Source organism: Camponotus floridanus, unplaced genomic scaffold (assembly GCF_003227725.1).
Source record: "Camponotus floridanus strain SB8 unplaced genomic scaffold, Cflo_v7.5 scaffold96, whole genome shotgun sequence".
NCBI classification, from domain to species: domain Eukaryota; kingdom Metazoa; phylum Arthropoda; class Insecta; order Hymenoptera; family Formicidae; genus Camponotus; species Camponotus floridanus.
In genome coordinates, this window is record NW_020229867.1 from 464,521 (window position 1) to 490,967 (window position 26,447).

The 26,447-nt window shown below is 41.2% G+C and overlaps 2 protein-coding genes across 3 annotated transcripts in view; one reads left to right on the forward strand and one right to left on the reverse strand.

Annotated features, from left to right (window-relative positions):
* The window catches only part of LOC105249418 (vicilin-like seed storage protein At2g18540), a 74,583-nt gene that overhangs the window by 31,351 nt on the left and 16,785 nt on the right, over nt 1-26,447 (reverse strand). The gene's annotated exons all lie outside the window — the stretch shown is intronic.
* The window catches only part of LOC105249419, a 28,811-nt gene continuing 8,265 nt past the window's right edge, over nt 5,902-26,447 (forward strand). Inside the window, exon 1 of the mRNA XM_011254860.3 lies at nt 5,902-7,167. Coding sequence (XP_011253162.1) covers nt 7,062-7,167 — 106 coding nt within the window. The 5' untranslated portion in view covers nt 5,902-7,061. The remainder of the gene's footprint in view (nt 7,168-26,447) is intronic.

Here is a 26,447-nt window from a genome sequence, read left to right on the forward strand (position 1 = left end):
AACTCTGACAGAAAAGATTAAAGTATTCATTTTGTCTGTAAAAAACTCAGTTAACATTAGAATGAAGAAAGCGAATGTCATTTTCTTGTACCTATTCATTTTTTGCAACAATAATTAATAATAGTGTCTCAATAATATCTTCTCTTCTTGATTGTGTTTTAATAAAATACATCTAAATTTATAAGACATCTTATATTTATGTCTTTCCATTAAATAATATTTTCTTTTCTCGATTGTGTTTTAATAAAATACACCTAAATTTATAAGATATCTTATATTTGTATTTTCTATTTAAATAATTAACGACGAACGTTTGTAAAAATATTTCAAATGCTATAATATTTCAAATGCTATAATAAATAAAAAAGAAAAAACAGAGAATCGAGATCAGAATGAAACAAACTCGAAAGTACTCCGAAGTATAATATAATATATTTGTATTTTCCTTTGACAGAACAGTACCGCCATCGCTTTGGAGAAAGCCGACCTTGTTAAAGCCCCGATGTTCTTTTACCAGGAAAATCCCAGCTCGACTTGCTGGGTAACATCGTTTCTAGCTCCAGTGATAAAACCAGACCATAATACTGAACCATCGGTACACGACAAAACCACTAGTCTCATTAAATAGTGTGACGGACGTTTATAATCCGTGTCGTTACGACCGCGACCTGTTTTCATGTTAATCTCGACTTTCTATCGTTATTGCATAAAAGTCAATTTCTTATCAATTCACGCTGCGTAGTCTTGTACGATAGGATACTAACATGAATGATTGCGTCCGAGGCTATCGCGATAGAAAACGTTACTTTCAGGGTGGCAAAGGCGTAGCTTAATAGCCGTACAACTTGATGAATAATGGTACCAATTGCGTGCGTAAATTAGATGAATGATCCCTGAGAAAACTAGTACAGATGGAGATGATACATCGCGATAAAAGAACCTAAACCATTTATCTCATTAGACGAATTTGGATTTCAAATCGAGAATGACTTCTCCTCGCGTTATCCCGTAAACATGGACGGGTTTGAAAAGTAATTCGCGCGGGGAACTTGGTCCACAGACATGCGCGGATATCATCATCCGACTGAAAAATATTGCGTCTTCGACTGGTGCCACTGTATCTTTCTCGCATAAACTAAACGAAGATTTGTGGCCCGCTGATTAATGCTTAGTCAGACAGTTACGGGGTGTCAAAGTTCAGCAGCGCTATTGGGTTTATATCAGCAACTTCTGTCTAACGACAAATGTCACGAAATCTTCCTCTGACAGCTGATGTATGATCCCGCGTGCGCAACTCGAACGATCCATTATTTCGTAGCTCGTCGAATCGAACTTTCAAAACGTTTGCTTTCTCTAGCCAGTCTTTGGTAGCGAATTAATTATACGTTACATTTACGATGCATCGCAAAGTGCCTCAGCATCTCTTTCAACGAGCATATTGTACCGAGAAATCTCTTCTTTGTTACTCAATAATTAACTAAATGATTCTCGTTTGAAATATTTATGAGTCTGATAAAACATGGAGCAGGTTAATTGAGTGAGTCAAAAATTTTTATCAATTAATTTAAAATGTTATAATATGAGTTTAAATCGTTCTAAAATAAATCTTTTTTTTCTGAGAAATATTTTTTCAAAAATAATATTTCTTTAAATGAGATGGTACTCGACATAATACTTCAAATGTATATTAAATTTTCTATAAATTATATCTATTCTCTAAATTATTTTACTATTTCTCTAAATAATATTTCTCCAAATTATTTGCGATCTTATGTTTTATGATCAGCAATTAAATAAATATAAATAAAAATATATCTGCCAACAGGAGCCGTCCTTGTCGGCGTCTCTTATCGATAGAATTTCCTCGCTGTTTTTAGCGTTAGCTGATACGTTATCCCACAGGATGTTACAAAGTCCTGTGATAAACTCCTCATGCGATTCCCAAGATTTATCAGCTACTTACTCGTCTGTTACAACAGAAGCAAATCTCCGCTTGTGTTTGACAGAGGACTGAAAAAATATATAGTTGTGATTTGTTCCAGCTTTATTTATTTCCATTCTTATATTCAATGAATATAATTTTCCATCTAATGACTGTGTGTCTTGTACAAGTATGATGCGATTGTGGTATTTTATTTATCGTTTTTATTCGTGTCGTTTTTTTTTCAACGTTATTCACATCTGAATCGTGACAATCTGTAAAATATTCGTATCTGCGAAATATTCGTTCGCAACATGTAGAAAAGTCGCAACAGCGGCTGAACGAATGCTCAGACGAGGCGTATAAGCGGCCGTCTAAATTTGGATCGTATAGCGAAACGAGGGACCGTTTATAAATTCCACTTTCCACGATGGAAATTCGCGTAAAACGCGCAAAATGCGAGAACCGTTTATTCGTCGCGCAAAATTGATTAAAATATAAATTAAAGAGAAGAAGTTGATGAATATAATTACGTGATTTTCTCAAATATATAAGGTTGACGATTCACGTTCGTGTTCGAGGTGATTTCGAAATAATTTTTACCAACGCGTTATAATTGACTTGTAAAATTAGCGTGCCGTAACAAATATACGGTTTCCTTAAAAGTGAAAGTAAGAGTTGCGCACACATGATACAAAACTATATCGCATGCCCGTTGTGCTAAGCGCATAATCCGAATCTATCCTTATCGTTATCTGTATCGGTCATCGTGAATGCGAGACATTCCTAGCCTAGCCATGTGTAATTTTAATAAGAGCGTAAAAAATGAGAAAAAAATTACGAGAGAGAATAATTAAAAGGAAATATTATACTTTTTATTCCATTGTTATGGAGATTTAATTTTGCGTAATGAAGAATGTAATTTAATTAGCTCTCTAAAAGGCTGTAACAAGACTTAATTTATTTCTTTCTATGTTCGTAGCATGGCTTTTCGATTCGCGTCAGCTGACGCCGTTTAACGAGCAATTTTAATTAAGTGACATCGTCGTGACTAACGTCGCGCCCCGCGAGCACACGTTAAACGATCCCGTGACTCAGGATTCGTCCCTATGAGTTTAAGACTGGCGTCAAAGAATTGCAAGCTGGCACAGTGGGAGAAAATTAATTGTCTTTTACATCGAAAAAACAAGTTCTCTCTCTTCTTCTCTCTCTTTCTCTCCGTCGGACAAATCCCGAAATAACTGGTAATTTACTTAGAGTCATCGTTGCTTAATCACGTCGCGATTCCACGGATTCGACGTGGCTCGTAACTTTTTCGACCCTGTGGGATTATTAAATCCCGCGTTTAAAGAGAAAGCCCGGGGACGTTAATCGCGACTGGTCGCTAAACTTTCCGGCTTTACGATATAAAATGTATCGTCGCCGTGACATTTTGAAGCGGCCGGGGACCGCGCAGCATCCGCGAGCGAATTTTATTTCAGGACGAAAAAAAAACGTCTCGTTGCCTTTAGGGATTCGGATATTTTTGGCCCTCCTCGCTTCGCTTCATCGTCTCTTTCCTTTTCGATAACTGGGAGGTACGTTCAGAACGACCGCATTTTTCCGCGCCGCGAGGAAAGCAAAAATATAATATTTTCGCGAAGCTTTATTATCAACTGAAATCCGACGACTTTGTCTTTGCCTACTTGCCAACATTTGACATTCCAAGCATTGACGTTTGGAGAAATATATCTAACATCATGTTATACGATTATTGATGTATGTATTCTGTTTCATGTGGATCAATTATATCTCATTTCGATGCGGTCGATTAGCGATTTGATATCTGCACAAAATTTATCGTCATCCAAAGTTTTATATAAATATGTAAGGTATTGTTTATATCTGAGATTCATTCGATTTTAATCTATCATGTAAACAATTTGCAAATCTAATTATATTTTTGTATATTATAAGTCTCCAATATTTATTTTTAATTTTAACTTAAATAAAATAAAATAAATTACAAATTATATAAATAAATCTCCTCATCTAAAGTACATCTTGATATTGGTGTTGGGCTTAGTAGCTGAAGATCTTTTATCTTGAAAGAGGAAGATAAGGAAGGTAAAGATACTTGAACAATTCCTGATAATGCTGTAAAAGCATTTCAAATTCTTCCTTTAGTAATTAGTCACGCCTTCGCGTAATATTTCGATTTCGTTTCGGTTCGATTTAAAATTAATTAAAATCCGATCGATTGCTCAACAAGGCAGGATGGGCTCGTCTTCGTTCAGTCTCACCTCACGCACCACATGATTTCATTCAAGAACTGATATTTCTTCTCCAAAAGTAACATAAATCTTACTCTTTCATTCAGCTATTAGTCGATCGATGACTCTCTGCCGTCCTATCTCATCATCTGTTCCTGCGCACAGTGTTCCTATTATAAAATAGTTCTCTCTCTCTTTCTTAATCTCAGATTCCTCAGATTTCGACCTCCAAGTCTCATCGCGATACGCGAAATTCGCTAATATGCCATCGCCGCTCAATCTTCATGACATTTTTCAGTTTCATGGCCTTCGAGCCTTGACAGGACAAGAGGCGACATTTCCCGACGCTCGTCGTGCGATCGATAGTGATGTACGACGACCTCTAAAGGTGCTTCTGCGGCGCGCCTTCAACAGTGTGCATTACAATTTCGCGTTGCAATTCCGCTGCACTCAGACCAAGTGGATTTTCGAGGGAGACAGAATTAATCGAGTGGGAGTCAACGAGTTGAGTCACGCAAACTGCGTCGTATTTTGCCGCTTTTTTCATTCGAAATATAAGTCTTGTAGAGATTTCCTTCGCGAGGTTTTGACGCATCATGTGCCCTGCCGATCGCTCCAGCATCAAAAGCTGAATGGCAATCGTTACGTTACGTTGCAGGTACATACATAGTAGCGGCACTTAACGGTGAAAGTGTGTCAACGCGTTTTTAATTTGTATTTTATCGTTATAGACCGGCGGTCTTGAGACCTTCGCGCGTCATAGACCGAGTTCCTGTATCCTGTCCCAACAGCAAAAAATTGGAAAAATCGATTTCCGTATCCTTTCCTCGCCGGTGGAAAGGCGAGTTGGCAATATATTGCGTAGGCAACGATCGGAACGGAAAAAAAATTTTTTCATTAATATTTAATAGCAATAAATTGGAAAATTTGAATATCACGACAGCTATTTGTTTTTTGAGATTATGGTTATCAATATATACATATATAGATAACTATTATGTATATAGATAACCATTATGATATATAGATAATGATATGTAGATAAAACCATTATGTTTTGAGGAATATAATCTCGCAGACATTTACGATCTTCACGGAGAAAATGTCATATTTTAAGATTATAAGTGAGAAACAACCAACACAAGAGTGCTTTGTGAGTTGACTCAACTATACTCTTGGATCAAATTAACGCATCATTTTTTCTTACTTTTTCCTTAAAATTTTTCATTAAAATTTAAATATCATCTTTCAAAGAAAAAGTGAGAAAAATTATGCGTTAATTTTATCCAGGAGCATATAATTGGTATTATTATAAAAGTACATAAAACATTGTTACTCTGAAACAATGCTAGCAAAATTCTTTAGTACGCGAAAATTATTTACGCGAAATTTTTATTTTTAAAATTCCGTCCGCGAGAAACAGTCTCTAATATAGAATATTTTCATTATACATCAATTCTCTATAGGAAACAATATCCATCATTGTAGCTATCTATAAAGAGACAATGTCAACATTGCTTTTTTATTCCGCTATGAGAGATGGTTGCACGATGTAAACACGATTAAAGGTCCGCGAGGATTGTGCGTTTGCCTCTCCCACTCCCGCGTTCGTAGAGAGAAAAAGAAAACAGACGCAGATGGCGAGTAGTGGGGATGGTCGGGCAAGGGGCAGGGTATACGTTCTCTCGTTGGCCGTGTCCTCTTGACGATCAGTCGTTTGCGCGCGCGCCCAGCTGTCACGTTGTTGGCGCCCCGTCGTCCGTTTCTCGAGTTCGTGGCCCGACGCACGTGCAAGATCCTACCATCGGATTATAAACCCTGGGCTCGATTATATCCCTTCGCGATAACGCTTTAGAATCGGGGAGAGAGGGAACGCCCATCTCGACCAAGGCTAACGCGAGGAAACATAGCTATCAGTGATGTGCTAGGCCTAGGTGAAGGTTTGTTTGTTGTTGCCGTGACAATGATGGGCAAAGTTTGACGAAGGAAATTACAGTCGCGGAGTGGAAGTGAGTCTCGTTGAGTGCAAGTGACAGTCGAATGTGTGCTCCGGCTTCCTCTCTCGGAGTAATCGGTCACCGGAAGTTGGAAGAGTGATACGGTTGACGTTGATCGCTGCATCCTTGCTAGCCTTTCGATATCGAAGACCGGGACTCGTCGACTAAAATAGTGCAGCGTCTGTCTCGTTGGAAAGTCTCGATCGAGCTGTAACGTATCGTTGCGTGTCGTTGCTCCGACTTATCTGCGCGCCGAGATAAGTTTGCGGATTACGTCGTCGCGCTTAATCTCAATCGGGCCGCGTTTGACGAGCGCGTTTCTCTCCTCGCGCTCCTCCACCTCGTTTCGCTCGGGAGCGAAGAGAGACGCGCGACGAGCTCTCGCGAAACGATGGTAAATCGAGGCGATCGAATCGAAGCGGTCGATTCTATCGATCGCCCGGAAATCGCGGCCGATTATCAATCAAATTGAATCCTCGAGCTGGACGTTCCATCGGATATTCGTCGGCGAATCGGAGCTCGCGTCGTTCTTGACGCGGGATCATGTTCGATTGAATTGAAGAGAAAAAAATTTCGACGATCAACAAAAACGAGCGATAACGAGACGACGCGCAAAAAGAAGTCGTCGGTGGAAAGAAGATCCCGGCGCTCTCGGTCTCGACGAGCCACGTCGGTCAATAAGTCAACGACGAACATCGGCAGCTGCTGTTTGAACGAGTTTCGGCTTTCCTTTTTGAAGCCGAAACTGAAAAAACTCGCAGCGGTTTCCAACGAGAGTCAGCCTGGCGATTTGTAAACACAATTGCAAAAGACAACGGGATGTGCGCGAGAGAGATATGACGAACGACGAAAATTGATAGTGAGAGGAAGCAGCTCGGAAGAGAAGCTAAGATGATGATGCCACCGCCGCAGGTCGTGGGTGTCCTGTTGAAGAAACCGGGGCAGCAAACGCATCCGCGATTACCTCCCTTGGATCAACAGGAGACTAAAATTAAAGGTAACTTATTTTTCTTTCTTTTTATTACATCATTTTTATTTTATCCCATTTTTTATTACAAACATATTCTTACAAGCGGGCCTAGAAACATAAAAAATCATAATGAAACGATCATTAAAAAGTATTAAATTAATGACGCGTACAATCTTGAAATAACGTTTCAAAAGATGTATATACGTCTTCTTAAACGATTTTAATGTATATATTAAAATATATGCAGATATTTTAATATATATATATTAAAAATAAAAATTTTCAGAGACGTGTCGATGTTAAATTAAAGAATTATTATCACAAGCAACAGCGGCGGATTATACGGTGCCGATAGCGTATCAAATAGGTTAATTACTATCGTAATTGAGTTCTCTACATAGACACCTAGTAATCACAAATTTTCCCATTAATTCGGCACACTTTATTTAATGATAACCATAAATAGGCATGCGTGTATGTGTATTTATTTTGCAAAAATATAGCCTCCTACTTCAACCAACATCATAAAACTCTCTTCTATCAACTGATTTTCAGTTGTGTGGAAGTTGAAATTTAAAAAAGTATTTAAAAAATTAATTAGTTGATGCGATTAATTTCAAAAACGTGCCAAAGAGATATCGCCGATGAACTTTTTTCGCCAGACCAGCTATTATTATTCTCTTGGAGAATGCGAGCGAACGATTGAGGTCCTTTCAAAGCCTCCCCTCGGAACAAGCGGAGAGAGAGGGAGAAAGAGAGAGAGAGAGAGAGAGAGAGAAATGCTGGACCGAAAGAAGAAATAATTTTCATTGTAGCAGGCTCGCGGCTTACATTCTGTAAACAGGCGACCGAGAGAGACGTAAACTCGCGCCATTCACCTCTGTCGGATCTCCGCGCCGGCGTTACGCTACATTATCGGTATTATGATTCATTGGAGTATGTTGTTACAACATCGAGGCTTATCGAGGCGGCTAAGCCTCCCCGTTCGCTGAAATCCGGGTTCCGGCTCTCGTTCGCTGATCAGACTCTACTATCGATTTCGCCGGGTGTAATTTCTGTCCAGAAATGCGCTCGCATGCTTCTCCCTGATTAACGACTGATCGCCTCTAGCTCAAAATTAATTCACCGAATGAGAAAAGCGCCGAAAAATATGTTCCGCCATTGCCGGGTATCACGTGAAAATCCTCGTAAAACGGAATGTTTAACTCGCGCAAACGCGACAATTGAAGATTAAGTGGCTCCGCTGGCTTGTTTACTCTATTATGTCGATCAGCCGAGCCGACGCCTTTACGGCTCCGTTAACAATTATGTTAATAGAACGACGACGCGCTGCGATAACAGCGCGTGTTGATTTTGATACGAATAAATGAGCAGTTTTATGGGGAACAAGCGTAAAAATGTCTTTTATTAAATACATCTTTCATCAGCTTGATGTAGCTTATTTGCATAAAATTATAGATTTTTTTTATTTTGATGCGTATAACTATTTTTAGATTGACTGATTTGATTGATTGATGTAGACTTGATAAATGAACAAACGAGTAGTCTAATAGAAAACAAGAATAAAAATATCTTTTCTGTTAAATATATCTTCCATCAGCTTTTAGCTTGTTTGCATAAAATTATAGAATTTTTATGTACAACTCCTTTTTAGATTGCTCTTGATTAAAGTCTTAAAATAACTCGTGAACGATGTTACGTCCCGCTGCTCCGAAAACTCGATTCGCGAACGGCTTCTAATTCGAGCAAATATCAAACGGTAAAGGCGCCTGATCGCTTAAAAGGCTTTTTAGAAGTCCGTCTCGTTCGCACGCGATTGACAATTCGTGCTCCGTAATCCGGTATCTGGGCTACCGTGCTAACGGGATACTTTTACGTGGCCATCCAGCCAATGCGCGGGGAACCTGAAAATGGACTCTTTAGCGGGCAAACTCTCGCGGAAAATGTGTTTGTGGACTTAGCAAAAATATACGAAAGAGATACATACACCGTGAAATACGCGTTAAACCTCGGGAAACCGAAAATGACAGAGCCTGAAACGTATAATAATCGTGAGATTAGTCGTGTCACGCGTCAAATGACCTCGATCGCAGTAAAGTAACGTAATTTGTAGAACAATCTCGTGGACTATCTAAGATTCTTGTAGTGACAGCGTATCAAGAGCGCATTAAGATGACGCGGCGCCGAAAAAGACGATGACGTTCCACGCAAAAATAGATTGTCCAGAGGCGAATGTTTGCCGAATATAGGCACATGAGTTTCTACAAGATTATACTTATAATCCTTTCAATGTTTCGTAAAAATAAAGAAAATAATGGTAATTTGCGACTATCGCCGAGCGAACGAAATTACATGTACGGCCCGTTAATTTCTGTTTAACGCGAAAAGAGGTAAGACACCTCTAAATTCCTACGTTTACGGCGGGTCAAGAAACAGTAAGCGAAGAAAGCGGGCGAACCTACTTGCGTTGCGGCGATTTCAGCGCCAGTTTTCCATATGTATACGACTATACATCGAATCCCTCGTTGTTTTTTTTTTCCACCCCGCGGTAAAAGCAACCCTTTCTCTCCTGTAACTTTATTAAACTCACGCTATTTTCCGTTTCATTGCGCATTCTACAAACGATTACGACATAGTATCGGCGATCCCGATATTGCGAAACCCCGTCGAGATTTTAATGAAGCATACCTCGATAGCGGCTTTATATTATAATTTTGTCCGCAACGCGGTCGCTCTTTAATTAACTCCCGCCATGAAGTGACCCGTGAAATATCATATATATTGCGCGAAACGTAAAGCACAATCTCCCGTGTACACTTTAATTACTTTAATTACTCAAAGACGAATCAATAATTGAAAATATCGTATTTATGTTAATAAAAGTTTCATCGACACTTATTTCGCGTACTTTTCGCTTTTCTTTTCTCCTCCTTTTGCAATTTTCGCAAAATAAGAGTCGAACCCTTGGCACATAAAAGAGCTCTTTGAGACACGAAGGGACACTGCGACTGTGTAAATAGGACCCTTTAAAAAACAAATTAATAATCATCGTGAATCTTGAAAATATCGTATTTACGTTAATAAAAGTTTCACCGACACTTAATTCGCGCAGTTTTCGTTTTTCTTTTCTTCTCCTTTTGCAATTTTCGCAAAATAAGAGTCGAACCCTTGGCACATAAAAGAGCTCTTTGTGACACGAAGGGACACTGCGACTGTGTAAATAGCCAATAGGACCCTTTAAAAAAATTCGCAAGAGACAGCACGCACGGTTGACGATGCGCGTTTCACATTTCTCGTTCTTCAGCATGTTCTGGCAGCGGGAAACAGGATTTCAAGGTGTTACGTGGTGGTCGCTCTCTTCATTTCCGTTGGCGCGATTCATCGTTTTCGATTCGGCGGTTTCGGTGACATTCGCGAAAGAAACGAATCTGTATATACGTTTGATTCGCGCACGATTCCTTTTGCGCAATGAACGTCTCTCTCCATCTTTCTCTCTCTCTCTTTCTCTCTAGAGTCCGGGCGACTTAAATTAGGGTCACAGTGCCGAATTAAGCACGGTCCACAAGTGCCATTCACGAGGAACTCGACGCGACCGGGGATTAAGATATACACATGTAGATAAAGTCGGCCCCTATCCGTATTCGAGTTTCTGCGATTCTCTAGGAATCCTTTTTATACTTGAGAATCCTCCTGAGAAATCCCTGTCCCTGTTATACGTTTCGCGAAGTAATCCCCTAAGTATCGCTATTCAGGGGACGAAATTGAGCTTGCGCGTCTCGACGTAAAGACGCGGGTCTTTGCGGTTAAAAAGGTTCAATTGAGCTGAGGGAAGCGAAAGAGGATCATTTCTATCGCCATGCACGACCGATTGAATGAAAGAGAGCGAGAAACTGAAAGAGAAAGAGAGAGAAAGAGAGGAAAGTCTGCGAGTCGCGAGTCTAAACAAATTACGACAGCGGCGACTGGCTTCTCGCACGAGCGCGAATAATAAATCGCGAATAATAATCGCTGGCGCATATACCGGGTGTCCCGGTTGCGAAGACGAACGCGACACCCGACTGGATCGTGACTCGGGTTAGGCTCATCATCGATCGGGAGACTCGAATCTCGGCCACGAGAGACGCGCGTTTACCTTTCACTAAAATGCTCGGCTCCTCGTCTTTTCTCTACGTGTATTCGGCAAACGTCTCCCATGTCATTTACGACTAAAATTGTCGGGCGAGAAACCAAGTTTGCCCATTCAAACATTCAATTACGGCTATATTTTCTCAAGAGCGATATCGCTTCTCGAAATTGATACCTATCAGTCATTATCCCACATCGAATATTTATATCAATTGTTTGCGACGCATATTCACATCCGGTATCTCGTTATATCATACTCGTTATCATATTTGCGGACGATGACACATCCAGAGTTAGATGACGTTCGTTAAAGCGTGCTCCGATTATTAAATAGAATTATTTTCACGGTATATAATGATCACTGCAAACGTGTAGCTATAGGAGACAGAGAGAAAGAATAGTTTCACCATGATCTACTATAATAAGAAAAAAATATCTGATATAAATAGGTTTTCTCTCGTTTGCTCCAATTATTTTCGAAAATATTAACGCGAGTTATAAACGAACTCTCACGTCACGTCTTATCGACACTCGTGTTTGATATCGGCGTCTAATTATTGCCAATCTCGACTTTCGTCTGCGTCATCCTCGACCTCGGACGCTTCAACGAAATCGCGACTCGAGCTGGATCTCTTTTCGATGTCATGTCGTTTCTAATCGAGCTTTGAAGCGACCAGTTTTGTTGGAGACAAGTTATTATGAAAATATTTTGCAGAATCGCGCTCCGATTCATTCGATTCAGAATCTACTCCGCATTTTCTATCAATTTTTCATTCCTATCAATTTTTATCTTCCACGCACGTAATCGTGAATTTTACAGTAGACGGACTGTTCGGTATCTAAGACCATAGTCTTACAGCTGTCAACGTCATCTTGACGATCTCTCTTGAGCCAAGCGCGACGAGCAGAGAACGCTTTTTTCGAGCACGTGTCCCCTCGTTGGTTTCTCGCGCACACAAATTAATTAGCGCAGCTTGACGAGGGGAATGCTAGTCTTTCAAGTGAGTGTAATTAGATGCCCTCGGCTGTATCGCCAAGAACGCGATAGAAGAAAGCGTCATCTCGCTGACAGCGACGCGGAAAAAAAAATTGTCTCAACAACGAGAGAAACTAAACTTGAAGCGAGGAATTTTATTTTAAAAATTGTAAATATTTCAGAGCAATTTAGATCTATACGTCGTTTATATTGTCAATTATATAAATGAAACGAAATTTGACATATCGAAATGTCAGCTCGATAATGATTAAATATAGAAGCGATAAAGAGGAACCATTTAATGGGATATGAATTTTATCGGTGCAAATGAGAAAAAAAACTAATCTTTCCATCTCCGTCGCGAACAGCTGACGAGAATGATGTCCGCGTCGGACAGGAAATGGCCCTTCCCTGCCCCTCTGTGTCAGATACGAGAACGACTTGTGTTCTTTCATTTTACTTGGTCGAGAGACGAGCGAAAGAACAAGAGAGAAAGAAGAGACTCGATCGTATTAGCGGAATAGAGAAGGCTCTATTTTATGCGACAGATAGAAAGAGAAGGAGAAAGACGAGCGAGCATCTGGAGGGCATCTAATTAAAAAAACAATGAAAGAAATCCACCAGCCCTCGAGGGGGGCCTCCCAGACATTCTGTATACAACGGCAACAGTTCAACGAGCTGTTGATGGATATCTCGAATTATAATTCCGTTATTTTCACTTAATTAACCAAAGTAGCTAAGGGAAATCGTCGCACTCATGCTAGTCGCAACACTTTTAATAGATGAGAAGCGAAAGACATATTTTGACAAGTAAACTTTCACTTTGAAATTTTACATTTGGTTCGCCCGTCCTCTGCGAGAGATACAATACATTACCGATGAGAGAGACGTTGGCAGAAGAGAGCAGCTGACCTGCACATTCGGAAAACGACTACCTGGGAGGAAGAGAAAACGGCATCTTCCGTAGATACGAGAGAGAGAGAGGAAGAGAGAAACGCGACACTAGAGCAGAATTGGCTGATGAAAGAGACAGCAACAGCGACAGTAGCTGGGACGGAAGTCGACGTTGCTTTACACGCGAGATACAGCCGTTACTGGCGGCGAGTGAGACGGACTTACGGTATTCTCGCGGTCGCGAGGACGACGGCGAGCCGTGAATCAATGATACACACGAGAGCGAGACGTGCAAGCGAGAAGGGGACATTGCGGCGCATAAATCGAACAAGGATGGAAACAGGTCAGGGCGTTGCACCGTTTGCTGTGACCTAGTGTTCCCCGCGGGCACCGCTCCGTTTAGATCTCTCGATAGTTGTCTCTTGTATCTTCGTTCTCCCGCGGGACTCTGACAACGAGCATGCATTTTTAGAATTTTAGCGAGCCGCGCATAATCGCTATCTGCTGTTTGATCAATACTCCCTAACTCAAGCAGAACACGAGAAAGGTAGAGCTAGAGTAGTCTAGTCTGTATTAGATTATTTCGCAAATTTTTTTAAGGATAAAATAATCATGTTAAAATAAAAATATATATATATTTTTATAAGTTTAATTCATAATAATTCCGAAAAGAATAGTTCCACAAAATTGAAACGAGAAATGAAATCATCTAGATATCGCAAAGTAGCAATAAATCATTTTCTTTATAGATAAAATAAGAATTTTTTTCAAATCATGCAATAAACATGTAATATACGAGAAATTTAATAGATACGTTAGATTTTTTTGTTGTATTAACATTACAATTGAGCTTCCTACAATTATTTATTATTCGTGTTTGTTTTGTCAGCACAAGACTGTGCTAAAATTGATCGTTGTATTTTTTGAGAATTTACCTCGCCATTTATTCTATTATATTTAGAGATGAGTAAAATTATTACAAAATATGAATTTGTTACATGCATTTTTGCTCTTTTTCTCGCACGTAATATATGCACAATAATTGATTTTGTTAGAGAAATTTTTCTAATTTGATATTCTATAATTTGAAAACATTTTTTATTTTTATATCTTAATGAATTTGCTAAAGTGGAATATTTAAATATCTCTATGGATATTTAAATATCTCTTGAAAGAATAAAATTGAATTTTTTAGAGACAGAAAGAAAATAGAATTCTTATCTTAAAACTATAACAATATTTAAAATATTTATAAGGTATATTTTTAAAACTCATATTTTGGACTAGAATACAATTTTTTCGTATCGGAGAAAGAGAAACGACAAAAGAAGATTGTATAACGTTTTTGCTTAGATAAATAGGTAGAAAGGGGACCCCCGTTAGACCTATGGGAACGGTAGCGACGTAATTATAGGGACTAGGTGCGTTACATCCAATCGTAATGGCACGATTGCATCGACATTTCCTCTTGCTTTTTACGCTTCTTGACCTTATGCGACGCGCGGCGGGAGTCGTTTCCGTTGGATGCTTTTATAAGTCGCTTTTAAGATATTGTATTGGATCGGATTTCGAAATGGACGGCTACAATTGCACCTTTATTTCTTCATCCCTTCTCTCTCTTCTTTCCCTCTTCCCCCCCCCCTCTCTCTCTCTCCTGTAGCGTACGCACGCCTGATTTTCGAGAAAATTGACTTTCAACCTAGATTCGATTGCTTGCTTGGCCGGTCGTTAAATCCCGAGCGCGTTAACGTTATCTCGATTATTACATGGTTTTCTTGATTTCTTATTGCATACCTCGCGCTGACCCAGAACTATCCGATTACATTCGAATCATTAATTCACGTTACAAGAGTCCCGAGATATGATATCGAGTCGTTTAATAACGATCTCGCTCGAGATTTTAGCCGCCGTCTTGCAAATAGTGCAGTGTTTGAATAATTCCCCCAGTGACTTTTTCATCAAAGCACTTTGATAAATCAGACGTCAGGATGAGAAGGAAGGTGGAAGAAGAATCGTCATATTTATTCTTTCGCATATCCTTTACATCCCTCAAAGTTTCTTTCGCCTCTGCGCTCTCATTCATCGCGGTTATTTACGCTACGGACGCGTCAACGAGCTAGATCACGCTTGTTCCCTATCCTCACTGTCAAAATAAATGGTCGCCGTCGTCGGAAGTTGCATCCACCCTGGCCCTTCCTCTCGAGAGAACCAGAATCGCCCGCAGAAACTGGTCTTGCCGGACTGCGTGTCCTGGAAAAATGTCCTGCACGGGTGCACGTGTGTGTCGGCACTTATGCTCGTGTCGCGCGTGCTGCTTTCGCAGTCTATAGGCAGCACGCCCGGTATTTATCGTCGAGAGAGGAGCAGTTTTACGGGGAAAAAATATTTTTTCTCGTAAACGCGGCGCGTCAACGTACGCGCGTAAGGTCACCGATCCCCCTTTCGTTTCGTAATCGCGAATAACGTACGCGACGCCGCCCCTACGATGGACGATAGTCACGCGACGTTACATCGCCAGCTGTTCGACCCCCGAGAGAAAAAAAGAGAAGAAAAAAATGCTCGGAGATGATTCGACAAGGTTGCGTCAACCCTTTGCCGTCACAACGCGCGAGAGACGCGGTATTTGAATAAAAATGTAACGTGGAATTCGAGAGGAGAGTCTTGTACGCCCACGGTGTACCGTTATCTTCCCTTTATCACTTGAGTCTGATATTTTTACTTCACCCTTCGATACGAACCGTCTTGCAAAGCTATCGATCGTCATCGTGAGATAACTAGAACGTAACATTTAACACGGTTGTAAGGAAGATAGATATCATAAATATGTGTGTAACTTGCACGTATCACCTAGTTTTACACTCGAGAATCTCTCGCTCGAGTGAATTTGTAACATTAATTTTATTTCTGTAGATATATAAAATGTGGCAAAGCGAGTAATATGTAAAAATGTCTCGCATACGGGGCATCTGTTGTAGCAAAGTAGCTCATTGTAAAAAAAGAGATGAATGAAGTCGTTCAGGAATTGGTCGACTAACGGTCACAACATGTACAACATCCGGTACCTCCGGGATTCAATTAGGTGCCGTCGAGGCGCGACATAATCCCCGTATCGTATTACACCCTACGTTGTACCCTCTCGCAAAAAAATGTAAGGAGAGGGATGGAGAATCGCGAAGGACGGTGCACGTGGAAAATTTGTCTCGCAGAAATACGATCGATCTCGTTCGACGTGAAAAACTTGTCCCCTCTTTCTCTCTCACCTCCAGCGCGCGCGATAAGAAGCACCTCGAGAGTTCAACCCCGGGACCGGTGCAACAATTAATTTCCAAAAGGAAAGAGTTACGAAGCCGTCTGTACATCTCTCCTTGGAGGGTCGACCCATCTGGAATCAAGGGACAAAATCGCCGTAATGGCGGTGCAACCCTTCGGCCAGCTGTGCGTCACAATGGTCGTCACGAAAAATCGTGCGACAATGTTATCTCGATCTGCTCTCCGCTTTATGGGGTCGTGCCGGGATTGAGTCGTCAAGCAATCGGGTTAAGGAACATGCTTTATCGAACGATGTAGAATTCTCTGTTGCGAGAGGAAAAAATTACTTTTACCTCTTCTCTCGCTTTTTCTTCTCTAAAGATTGCGATCGGATGAGCGAATGCAAATTCTCTCTCTCTCTCTCTTTTTTGCGCCGACATCACGCAATCAATTATATCCCGATGTAAAGTTATTTAACACCATTACAAGATCACTGCGGTAAACCGAAATTGCTCACAATGGCGCCAACAATTTGTCCTTGTTTACAGTTTGCGATGAAAGGAATTCAGCACAAAGCAGAGGTTTGGCTTTCACGTGAAAGCAAACAAGCACGCACCCCTTTCCGGTCCGCGAGCTTTTTAATGTCGCGTCGTGAAGCCAATAAGAGGCCGAAAAAAAAAAGAGAAAGAAGAGAGAGAGGGAAAAAGAAAGAAAGAGAGAAAGAGAGCATTTTGGTCGAGTAATTCTTAAAAGAAAAGAAAGGGGTTCACAGGCTAAATGCGGAACCGGTCTTCCACGATGGCGCCGCTTAGTTCGCTCGCGCTGCGAAAGCTTGCGTTGCGCCTCGATTCGATTTCCATTAGAGCCCGACGATGATGTTTACTTAGCTCCGGGTCGTTGTCACGCGGTCGAGAGAGGAGAGACAGAAAAACGGCGACATCGACAGAGCCGGGGAACGGGTGCGCGAGTACACGAGAGAGAGAGAGAGAGGACGGGAGGACGAAAAATCCGGAAAGAGAGAGAGAGAGGAGGGGATGGAAAAACGGAATCAGGTTTCTACCTTTATAGGCTTGCGTCGCAGTCCTGCCGTGCGCCTTCCGTGCGTCTGTTGTGCGCGCCTCTTTTCCTTCCTCTCTTCTTGCACGGATGCAGAGAAGGAGCAGGCGACAGAAAACCATAATCATTAACAAAAGGGCCTCGAAGGCACCATGTAGCGTGCAGCGGCAACAGCTACAGAGACAAGACGAGCTTTCGCACCCCTTTCTCACGCGCGACACCTCGACACCACGAAAGGAGGCTCCGTCTTTTTTCGAGGGCTCCGTCGTCCGGAGTCCTCGGATAAAATGTCTCGAGGGTCTCGACAGAGAGGGATGTCTCGAGAAGATCGGACGCGACCAGTTGGCGGCTTTTCGTATTGCGGAAAATTGATTTCTACGGCATCCCCCCCGGCTTTTCTTATCTCCTTCGTGTGGGAAAGCACAAATCCTGTCCCCTACGGGCACGAAAGAAGATATATTTCTGGAATCACGAAGGAGGGATACCGTGAAACATTGTCGAGATATTGAAGCGAGGTATCTCTGGGATTCTTAAACAATATGAAGGTTCTTTTTTCATGCTGCATTGTCGAGGGAATTATTATACTAGACGTCTAATTTATACGGCGAAAGGGCCACACGCGCGCGATACGAGGAGAGCGCATGAAAGTCAGTTGATTTTGAGCCCCTTTTCAGTTAGATACTAATAGTTCTCGCACAGTTTATATGGAAATTTACCGGTCGGAAAATGACCGTGTCGAAAGGCTCGGCAAACGGGGCTTCTTCATTGGCGTAACGTATGCATCGCCACGTTCCTTGCTGCTTTTCTCAGCAACGATATGTCCGACACATCATCAGTGATCGTGCCGAAATACGAAAATATAGAGAAAATGGCCAGTCCAGCAGTTGACAAGTAAAACGTGTAGATTGTCGGAAATATGCTTCCACCACCGTAATCTCGCCCGCGATACGTGCTCTTGAGCCATGTTTTTTGAATTGCAAATAGCAGAAGTTAAGATAAAAAGTGTCTGTCTTTTTTTTAAATTAAAGCCTTGATAGTTTAAAATAATATATAGAAGAATTAAAAAATCAAGAGTCCCTTGAAAATAAGATATAATTTTTTGCGATGTAACCAAGTTTGATGATTATTACGACAGGATGGAGGAAGTTTTGATCAGAAGAATAGCAGAATTTAAGATAAAAATGTCTCAGTTTTTTTTAAATTAAAGTCTCGACAGTTTAAAATAATATTACAAGAATTAGAAAATCAAGAGTCCCTTGAAAATAAGATATAATTTTTTACGATGTAGCCAAGTTTGACGATTATTACGACAGGATGGAGGCAGTTTTGATCAGAAGAGTAGCAGAATTTAAGATAAGAAATGTCTCAATTTTTTTTAAATTAAAGCGTCGACAGTTTGAAATAATATTAGAAGAATTAAAATAACTAGAGTTCCTTGAAAATAAAATATAATTTTTCACGATGTAGCCAAGTTTGACGATTATTACTCACGACAGGATGGAGGCAGTTTTGATCAGAAGAATTGAAAGGAACAATCTCTTCACGGTATTCTCATTTACATACTTTGGTATGCGGGTAAACGATGCGAGCAAAGAAACAATAAGGCGCTACTTCCTTCATTAACGGGGTAACTGTGTCTAGTTACGTAAACGACCCCGCGTAACACGTTTTGCGTATGTTTGAACGTACAAGTTCGCGTCGACCTCGCCCGAATTGAATTGCCATTAAAAATCGAGACTTAATTATGTATGTGAATAAAACTTTCGCGCTAAAAATAAATTAAAGGCCAAAAGAGGCAGTCCAATCGTGGACACAGCGTATCGTTCAACTTTTGATGCGTTAATATATGTGGGATAATTAAAGAGAAAACTCGAAAAAAGCTCTCTTCTGAAAGAGTATCATATTTCGCCCGCATAATACACAATAGTCTTTATAATGTATCTAATAACCCACAAGTTCCGTTGAAAATTCCCACCAAAGAGTCTCTTATTAAAATTATTATCCCATCATCTAAAGTGTTACTTTTGTTCAATCAACTATAAGTTTCCACAATATTTGAACATGACATTTCCTACAACCAATGACATTTTGGAGCCATTGAACTTGCATAAGCTGTGTGAACAGTCGGCGTCTCCAATATGCCTGTATTGATCGCTCCGAGAACAATCGGTTGCCGATCACGGCACTTGTCACCGCAGAAGGAGCTCTCTCAGGCTCCTAGCCAGCTGTCCTCCGATGTCCTGCCGCACGTGAGAGCTACGCGGCGAGCATTGTTTCGCCGAGCATAATGCACTCGTTTTGTGCGCGCGAAGAAAAAGTGCGGCGTATCGACTCCGGTCGCACGATCGATCGGCGACGAAAGAAAAGCCCTACCGGTTCAAACTCGATGCATAAGTGCCCCACGAATTGAGGCTCTTTCCTGAATAACGATTCTTCCCTCTTGCCGGAATAACGATTGTTCCTTGAGCAGAAGGAAAAGAGGAAGGAGGCGATTCTTTATCAAGTAACTCGCGAAAAAAGAAGCAGAAAAAGCAAAGAGGAAATCCTGCTGTGCATGTGTGAGGAGGGTATTGAAATATCCCCCCCCCTTCTCTCTTGCAATTTTTATAATTTTATAATTATATTTTGAAATCAATATAATATCGATTTCGTGTTTCCTCTCAAATTTAATGATTTTAATAGCTTGATGATTTATTTAATAAATCTTATTCTTTTGCATATAATAAATAATTGCAATAATAAAAAGTAAATAAAAAAGTAAATAAATAAAATAAAAGTAGAAAAAAATATAAATATATTTGTACTATAACGAATGTGTACCAACAACGTTTCGCAAATTTATTATTTTGGAATCTATTGGATCGTGATAATTTCTTGGATAAATAAAATTATTGTCCCCAATACCGCGCCTATTGTCGCGTCGTTTAGGGGAAGATTCTAAAGTTCCTCCTTTGTATCGCGCTCGTCGATCATCATCGCGTAAAGATAAATGACATCCCGACCGTTGGAAATTTTTCTTCTTTATCCTCTTTAATCCCCTATCGGATCTTTATCTATGTTCTTCTCTCTCTCTCCCGTCTTTAAAATCTTGCAGATTCCTCCACGATTCGATTCTTCCTAACTTGATCTTTTCGTCGTGTCGTTATCGATCGATCGGAGTCAGTAAATTCGTTAACGGTAGCATAAGAATAGGTTTCTTTCGCTGAAACGCACGCGTTTTTTCCTATTAACTGTGGTTTGCACAATGAATTTGCTGGCTAAGCGAATAGAATGTTCTTTTCTTGTTGTCGGTCTTCAGGTTAACTTACACCTTTTCCTGGTCGCGTTTCATCGCGTCATCATCGTTTCGAATCTCCGATATGTTGGACGCAGCGCGAAGAGCTAATTCGAGGATCGTGCGATTCATTATCACGCCATTTGTCACAAAGCTGTTAAAAAAGATATCCCAGCTTGGCGAATAACAATGACTGTCAAAAACACATGTTTTATAACAGTCATTCGTTAGAAAATTTTTAACTGATATTACGTAAGAGATAATTACTCATTTTTTTCACGGATAATTTGTATCCAATCCTGTAGCCTGTGTCGTTTCGATAGAAATATTTTTTTAAGAGTTTCTTCGCCGACAAGAATATCGATAAAAGTCTTCAAAGCAGCTTTCGCCGACGATGCATTCTCGTTTACACACACACACACACATACAGCTTTTCTAGTAGAAATTTTCTCATGACGACTTCCCGGTTCGTTTGCGGAGAAATTTCGCGTTCAATTAAGCCGCTTCGCGCCACCTCGAGAAACGTTCGTTCGAGAGAAGCGACGCGAATAAATTCATTCGCCACCGAGGAAACACGTGTCGCATTCGTATGAATGCTTCCTCTGTCCTCACGTCCGTTTCTCCTTCGCCCCGCTCGCTTCATCATCTCTCGCACCCTTTTCTTCCTCGACGTTTTTGCCTTATCAATGTAAATGAAGAAACAAAAGGCGATATAGAAAAGGAAAGGAAAGCAAACGAGGCGAGCGATAGAAATTTTTGACCGCATCTGCGGAGATTAATGAGAGGAAATTGTCTATGATAAAATGACATAAGATCGAAATGACAGAGTTATAAATTGGAAGCGAGATAAGATACGTACTCTCTTGTCGGCAAAATGAAACGTCTCCCCTATGGCTCTTTCGCGTCGATATATATTTCCGTGTTGAACGACTTTGTTTGATGTAACTTCTTTCGTTACCAGTCATCGACATCGTACGACTATTTTTCTCGACGGCTATTGTGCGGCAACGCTTGCGGTGATTGACAATAGCCTTTGTCGTCGGACGACCAAGTTTTGTATTCCATTTGAGAAATTTCCATCGCGCGCATTATATATCGCGCGTCGAGAAATCTCTCGTTCGAAGCCGCGAAAAGGCTCGTCGCATCAATATTATCATGCTTAAGAAGGCTGGACGGGGAATTATTCAAATTCGAGATCGAATCTCACCGGATGAAGGAAGAAAAATTGCGTAAAACCCCGTGTCCGTGTGTTTATTTGTATTGAAGCGGATTTAAAATGACGAGACCGGACCCACGACGGGCGGTAAAGCCGCGGTAAAAGACCTCGGCGACTAGAACGGGATGCTCTGTCGAGGGAACGGATCTTCTGGCGCAAGGTGTCTCACGAAGAAAGGCCGCAAAGTCATGCCTGCGCGCGCGTCCGAAATGCACACAAAAAGCTTATGGGCGCGGTGCCGCATTGTCCGGCGCATCGTGAGGGGGATGCAAAGACAGGGGTGAAAGGAAAAAAAGAGAGAGAGAGGGAGAAAAGAGGGAGGGCGAAGAGCGATGTAAAAAGCGAGATAATAATAAATGACTCGCACGAAAGACGAATGCTTGATTTACATGAGAAGATCGATGGTCACGAGAAAGGGGATGCGCGTTCTCTCGGCCAGTTTGTGCGCCAAGGTGTAACCCTTCCCCCTTCCTCATTCCTCGCACATTTATTTTCGCGAAACGAAACTCGCGTAGCTTGGCCTATTTGTCGTCTCTCGATGCGTCTCTTCCTGGCGAAAACGTTCACGTCGCGACCTCGAGAGGAAAGCTCTCTTGGAAGAGAGCTGTCGAGCTAGTTTGCTGAACAAATAGCCAGCGAAGTAACGCGGTTACGAGTTCAGCGATCGCGAACTGCGACTAATTGAATACGACTGCAACGAAACTGCAGACGGCAAAATTGCTCCGTATCACGAAATAAGCACCGACCAACCTCCCGTAGTAATTTCAGCGTAACACGGGCGTACGCGATTGGTGAATACGCTCCTGAAAAAAAAGCGTTCCCTCCTACGCGCCGCTAACGGGTTTACCTTGTAATTACTACTAACGAACCGTTTGTTTCGCCAGACGAGACAATGCCAGCCACTTCTGCATGTTTGCGGCGCTCGTCTCGTGGTTTACGATACTCTGCCGCTGAATTATCGGTTTCATTTCAAGCAGGAGGGAGAAGAGACACGAGGATACATTTATGAAACTTTAATGAAACTGAATATACGTGTACCATGGAATAAAATTAATTTCGGATAAAGTTTCTGTAAATTTATCTATAACGTTACCGGCAACGTTTCCCGCAATCTGAATTCATCATGGAAACGAGCGATACATTTTTAATACTACGTAAAAAAAAAAAAAAAACTCCAGACTTAATTCTGTTTGAATTAAATATTCGTGTGAAACGAAGCGCGTATCGCTTCGATCGCCCGCAATCCGCGTAATTTCTGAAATCGCGGTTGTTTGTACAAAGACGCCGTGAATCAATCGTGACAGGCTAAAAAAAATTCCCCCTTTCCCCCTCCCTTCTTGTTCTCACGTGATGGGCGCTCGACTGGAAAGTGCTCGCGGGCAGGTGCATTCTCGACAAGGCGAGCAAAGCGAGGCCGTTCTACGCTACTGGTCGCGCGCTGACTGACACACACGCATCCACGCACCCACGCACACGCGCACATGCCGAGTCCCAACGGTTGCACGGGGCCGTAGGCGAATTCCGGTAGCGCACCACGGTAACGGTGACCGTTTTTCCGCAACGCGGTCGCCGTCGCGAGTCGCGGCTCCTCCGCCGCTTCCTCATCCGGTCTCGCGGCGAGCCCGGAAGCCGCGTGACAGGCTGCCCTGGTCCACCGGCTCGCGGATTTGTCACTTTCACATCGCTTCGTTTCACCTCGTTCACCGCGAACCCGCGCTTCCTTCCGCGTTGGAGATGTTCGATGTGCGTGTTTGCCATCGGAAGCGTTTTGATACTAAATTGTAGTGAAACTATGAGCAAAATCGTACGTGAATGAAAAAGAAAGAGCGTGATTAAACTCGCGAATGTGACGGTAGATTAATCTCGATTTCTTCATTTCAATTTGATGAAAAGTTATATCTCGAGGAACGACGTACAAGAATGTCGTATTCGATCTAAATGCAGTGAAAAAATGCGATTGCTCTCGTCAAACGCGTAATCTTTCTTCACTTTAATGCGGCCATAAATCTCGTTATGCGGGACTTATGAGAAAGCGCATTGCCTTCCTCCGGGTCTTTTTTTTCCCGAGGCCCATCGCGCCAACAGCCATGAAATCCCAATCTTCGTCCTTGCAACGCGCGCGGGAAAGGGTGAAAGGACGAAGGGAGGTCGGACTGCGTGGAAAATCGGAAGACATTCACCGGAATTCGAGGGTGTTCCTCCCAATGGATGTTCGCGAATAAATAATTCATGGCGCTTCCGAGGACGCGACGCGACCAGCCGCGCGGGGAAAAAAAAAGGACGGGGTCCTGTTTGGCCGTGATGACGTGCCAGGACTGACAGGAGGCAGAAGAGCGTGAAGGAATGAAGTGAAAAATGAATGACTGTTAAAACAGGATCTTCCATGTTGACCGAACGCAACGGAAAAAGAAAGATGCCTAGTACAAAAAAAAGTGCGGAAGAAAGACTCGAGCCTTGAATTTCCCTCGGAACCTTTTCCATCGTTGGTCTCAGGATCGTCGTGAGATCTTTCTACCTCGAACAATTCTGTCATTTTTTCTGTCATCGAGTTTTTATCGACGTACATTTGCACATATTTTTTCGTTCCTTTTCGATTGAAAAATTAAAAATCTCTATTAAAAATTTAAATACGATCGATGATTAAAATTGGTTGATTAAAGAACTTAATAATTCGAAAGAATCACCCAGTAGGTGACACATACACGCATACATTCCAGGATGCGTGTCCTATCTCTAAAATCGAAGTAACAAACGGCTTCCTGAGTTTTATACGACCATGAACCAACCACAAGAGGGACGGAATGAAACGTGCAGCTACGTGCATTAAGTTGCTGCCGCGCATAACCGTTCGTGAGGTTCTCTTTTGAAACTCGTACATATTCATAGACTTCTATAACGAAAATTCGGTATAAATTCGATTGCCGACGTTACTTCAATAATATATTAAAAAGAAATATGAAAAGAAGCCGCGTATGCACGTTTAGTGAATATATTCATTTAAAAAATATTTAAATTTGAATTGCATATGATATTGGAATTTAAAAAGTATTAAATTCTATAATAAAATTTTATAATTTTCTAATAGAATTTTTCAAATGTTTTTTTATTTTTATAACAATTTTTAATTCAACAATAACTTCATAATTTTTTCTCAGTGATATGGATTGTGAATATATTCATTCAAAAAATATTTAAATTTGAAATATGATATTGGAATTTAAAAAGAATTAAATTCTATAATAAAATTTTATAATTTTCTAATAGAACTTTTCAAATGTTTTTTTATTTTTATAACAATTTTTAATTCAACAATAACTTCATGATTTTTTCTCAGTGATATGGATTGTATTCTGTTGTAATAATGCTAAATCTAATTCTTACGAAAGGTGTTACAGGCAATCGCATATTTCTTCGAGCATGTTTGCTTGAACACGTTGCCTCCCCGCGGAAAGAGAGAGCTCTGAGGCGATACAATACGACGCGTCATTGTTCTTCTGCGTACAATTCCAGAATGTCGCACAACTTTCCTTTTTTCTGCTCGAAATGCCAAGATAAGAACTTTGCGCACACGAGAAATGCGCGTATATATTCTAGTCTAGTTTCATTTAATAATATTTTTCTATAAGACGCCTCTCTGCATACATTTCGCTGAATATATTTGTGCGGCTTTTCTGGTTGTCAACTATTTTTCCAGCGTATTGACAGCGCGTGCGAATAGGAAAAGTCATAAAAGCGATATCTCTCTTTACACGCCAGTGAAGAAATTAAAACGGCAGTTTTAAATGCGAAACAAACTTTCGCGGTGCGTTTCGAGTAATAGCCCGATACGTTTGTTCAACCGAGAAGCTTTCGAAGTGACAGGATGCGGGCCCAGAAACTTTATTTATGGATCGTTCGCACATATGCGTGCGACACGCTCGCTTTCTGGAGCTTAATGAACCGTGAGAGCCATCTTCTTTCGAACAGTAGTCTTGGACTGGCAAGGGCATCGGACTCGCCGAGAAACAGCACGTTTCGGCTCCCCGAAAATGTGCCATTTCGACCAGAACTCATATGTATACAAGGTGAAATCCTAAACACGTGTAAACAGATGTCTTACAAAATTCGTACATGGTAACAATGTTATTCTCCCACGAAATTTCGCTTTATCATCGACCATCGAGCGCGAGTTTCGATAGAAAGAAACTTTGCGACTTCCCTTCCACAATCTCGAATAACGTAATTGTTGGCGCAATCGATGCGCTTGGTCGATTAAAAGAAGAATAAAAAAAATTGATGCACCCACTTGGCAAAGTTGGATGAGTCAGATAACTTGGTAACGCGTTCGTGGAAAAATCTCACGGAATAATGAGCTTTTGTCGGCGTAGACAAATGGAATGACCATGAATTTATAGTGACTCACTGATGTGAAAATCATCGCAGAGAAGGTGGCATCATCGGTAACATCCGCAGGATCCGCAAACCGCGCATAATTTGCTTCATTTAGCTTTATGGTCTGTAATAATCATCTGGATTAA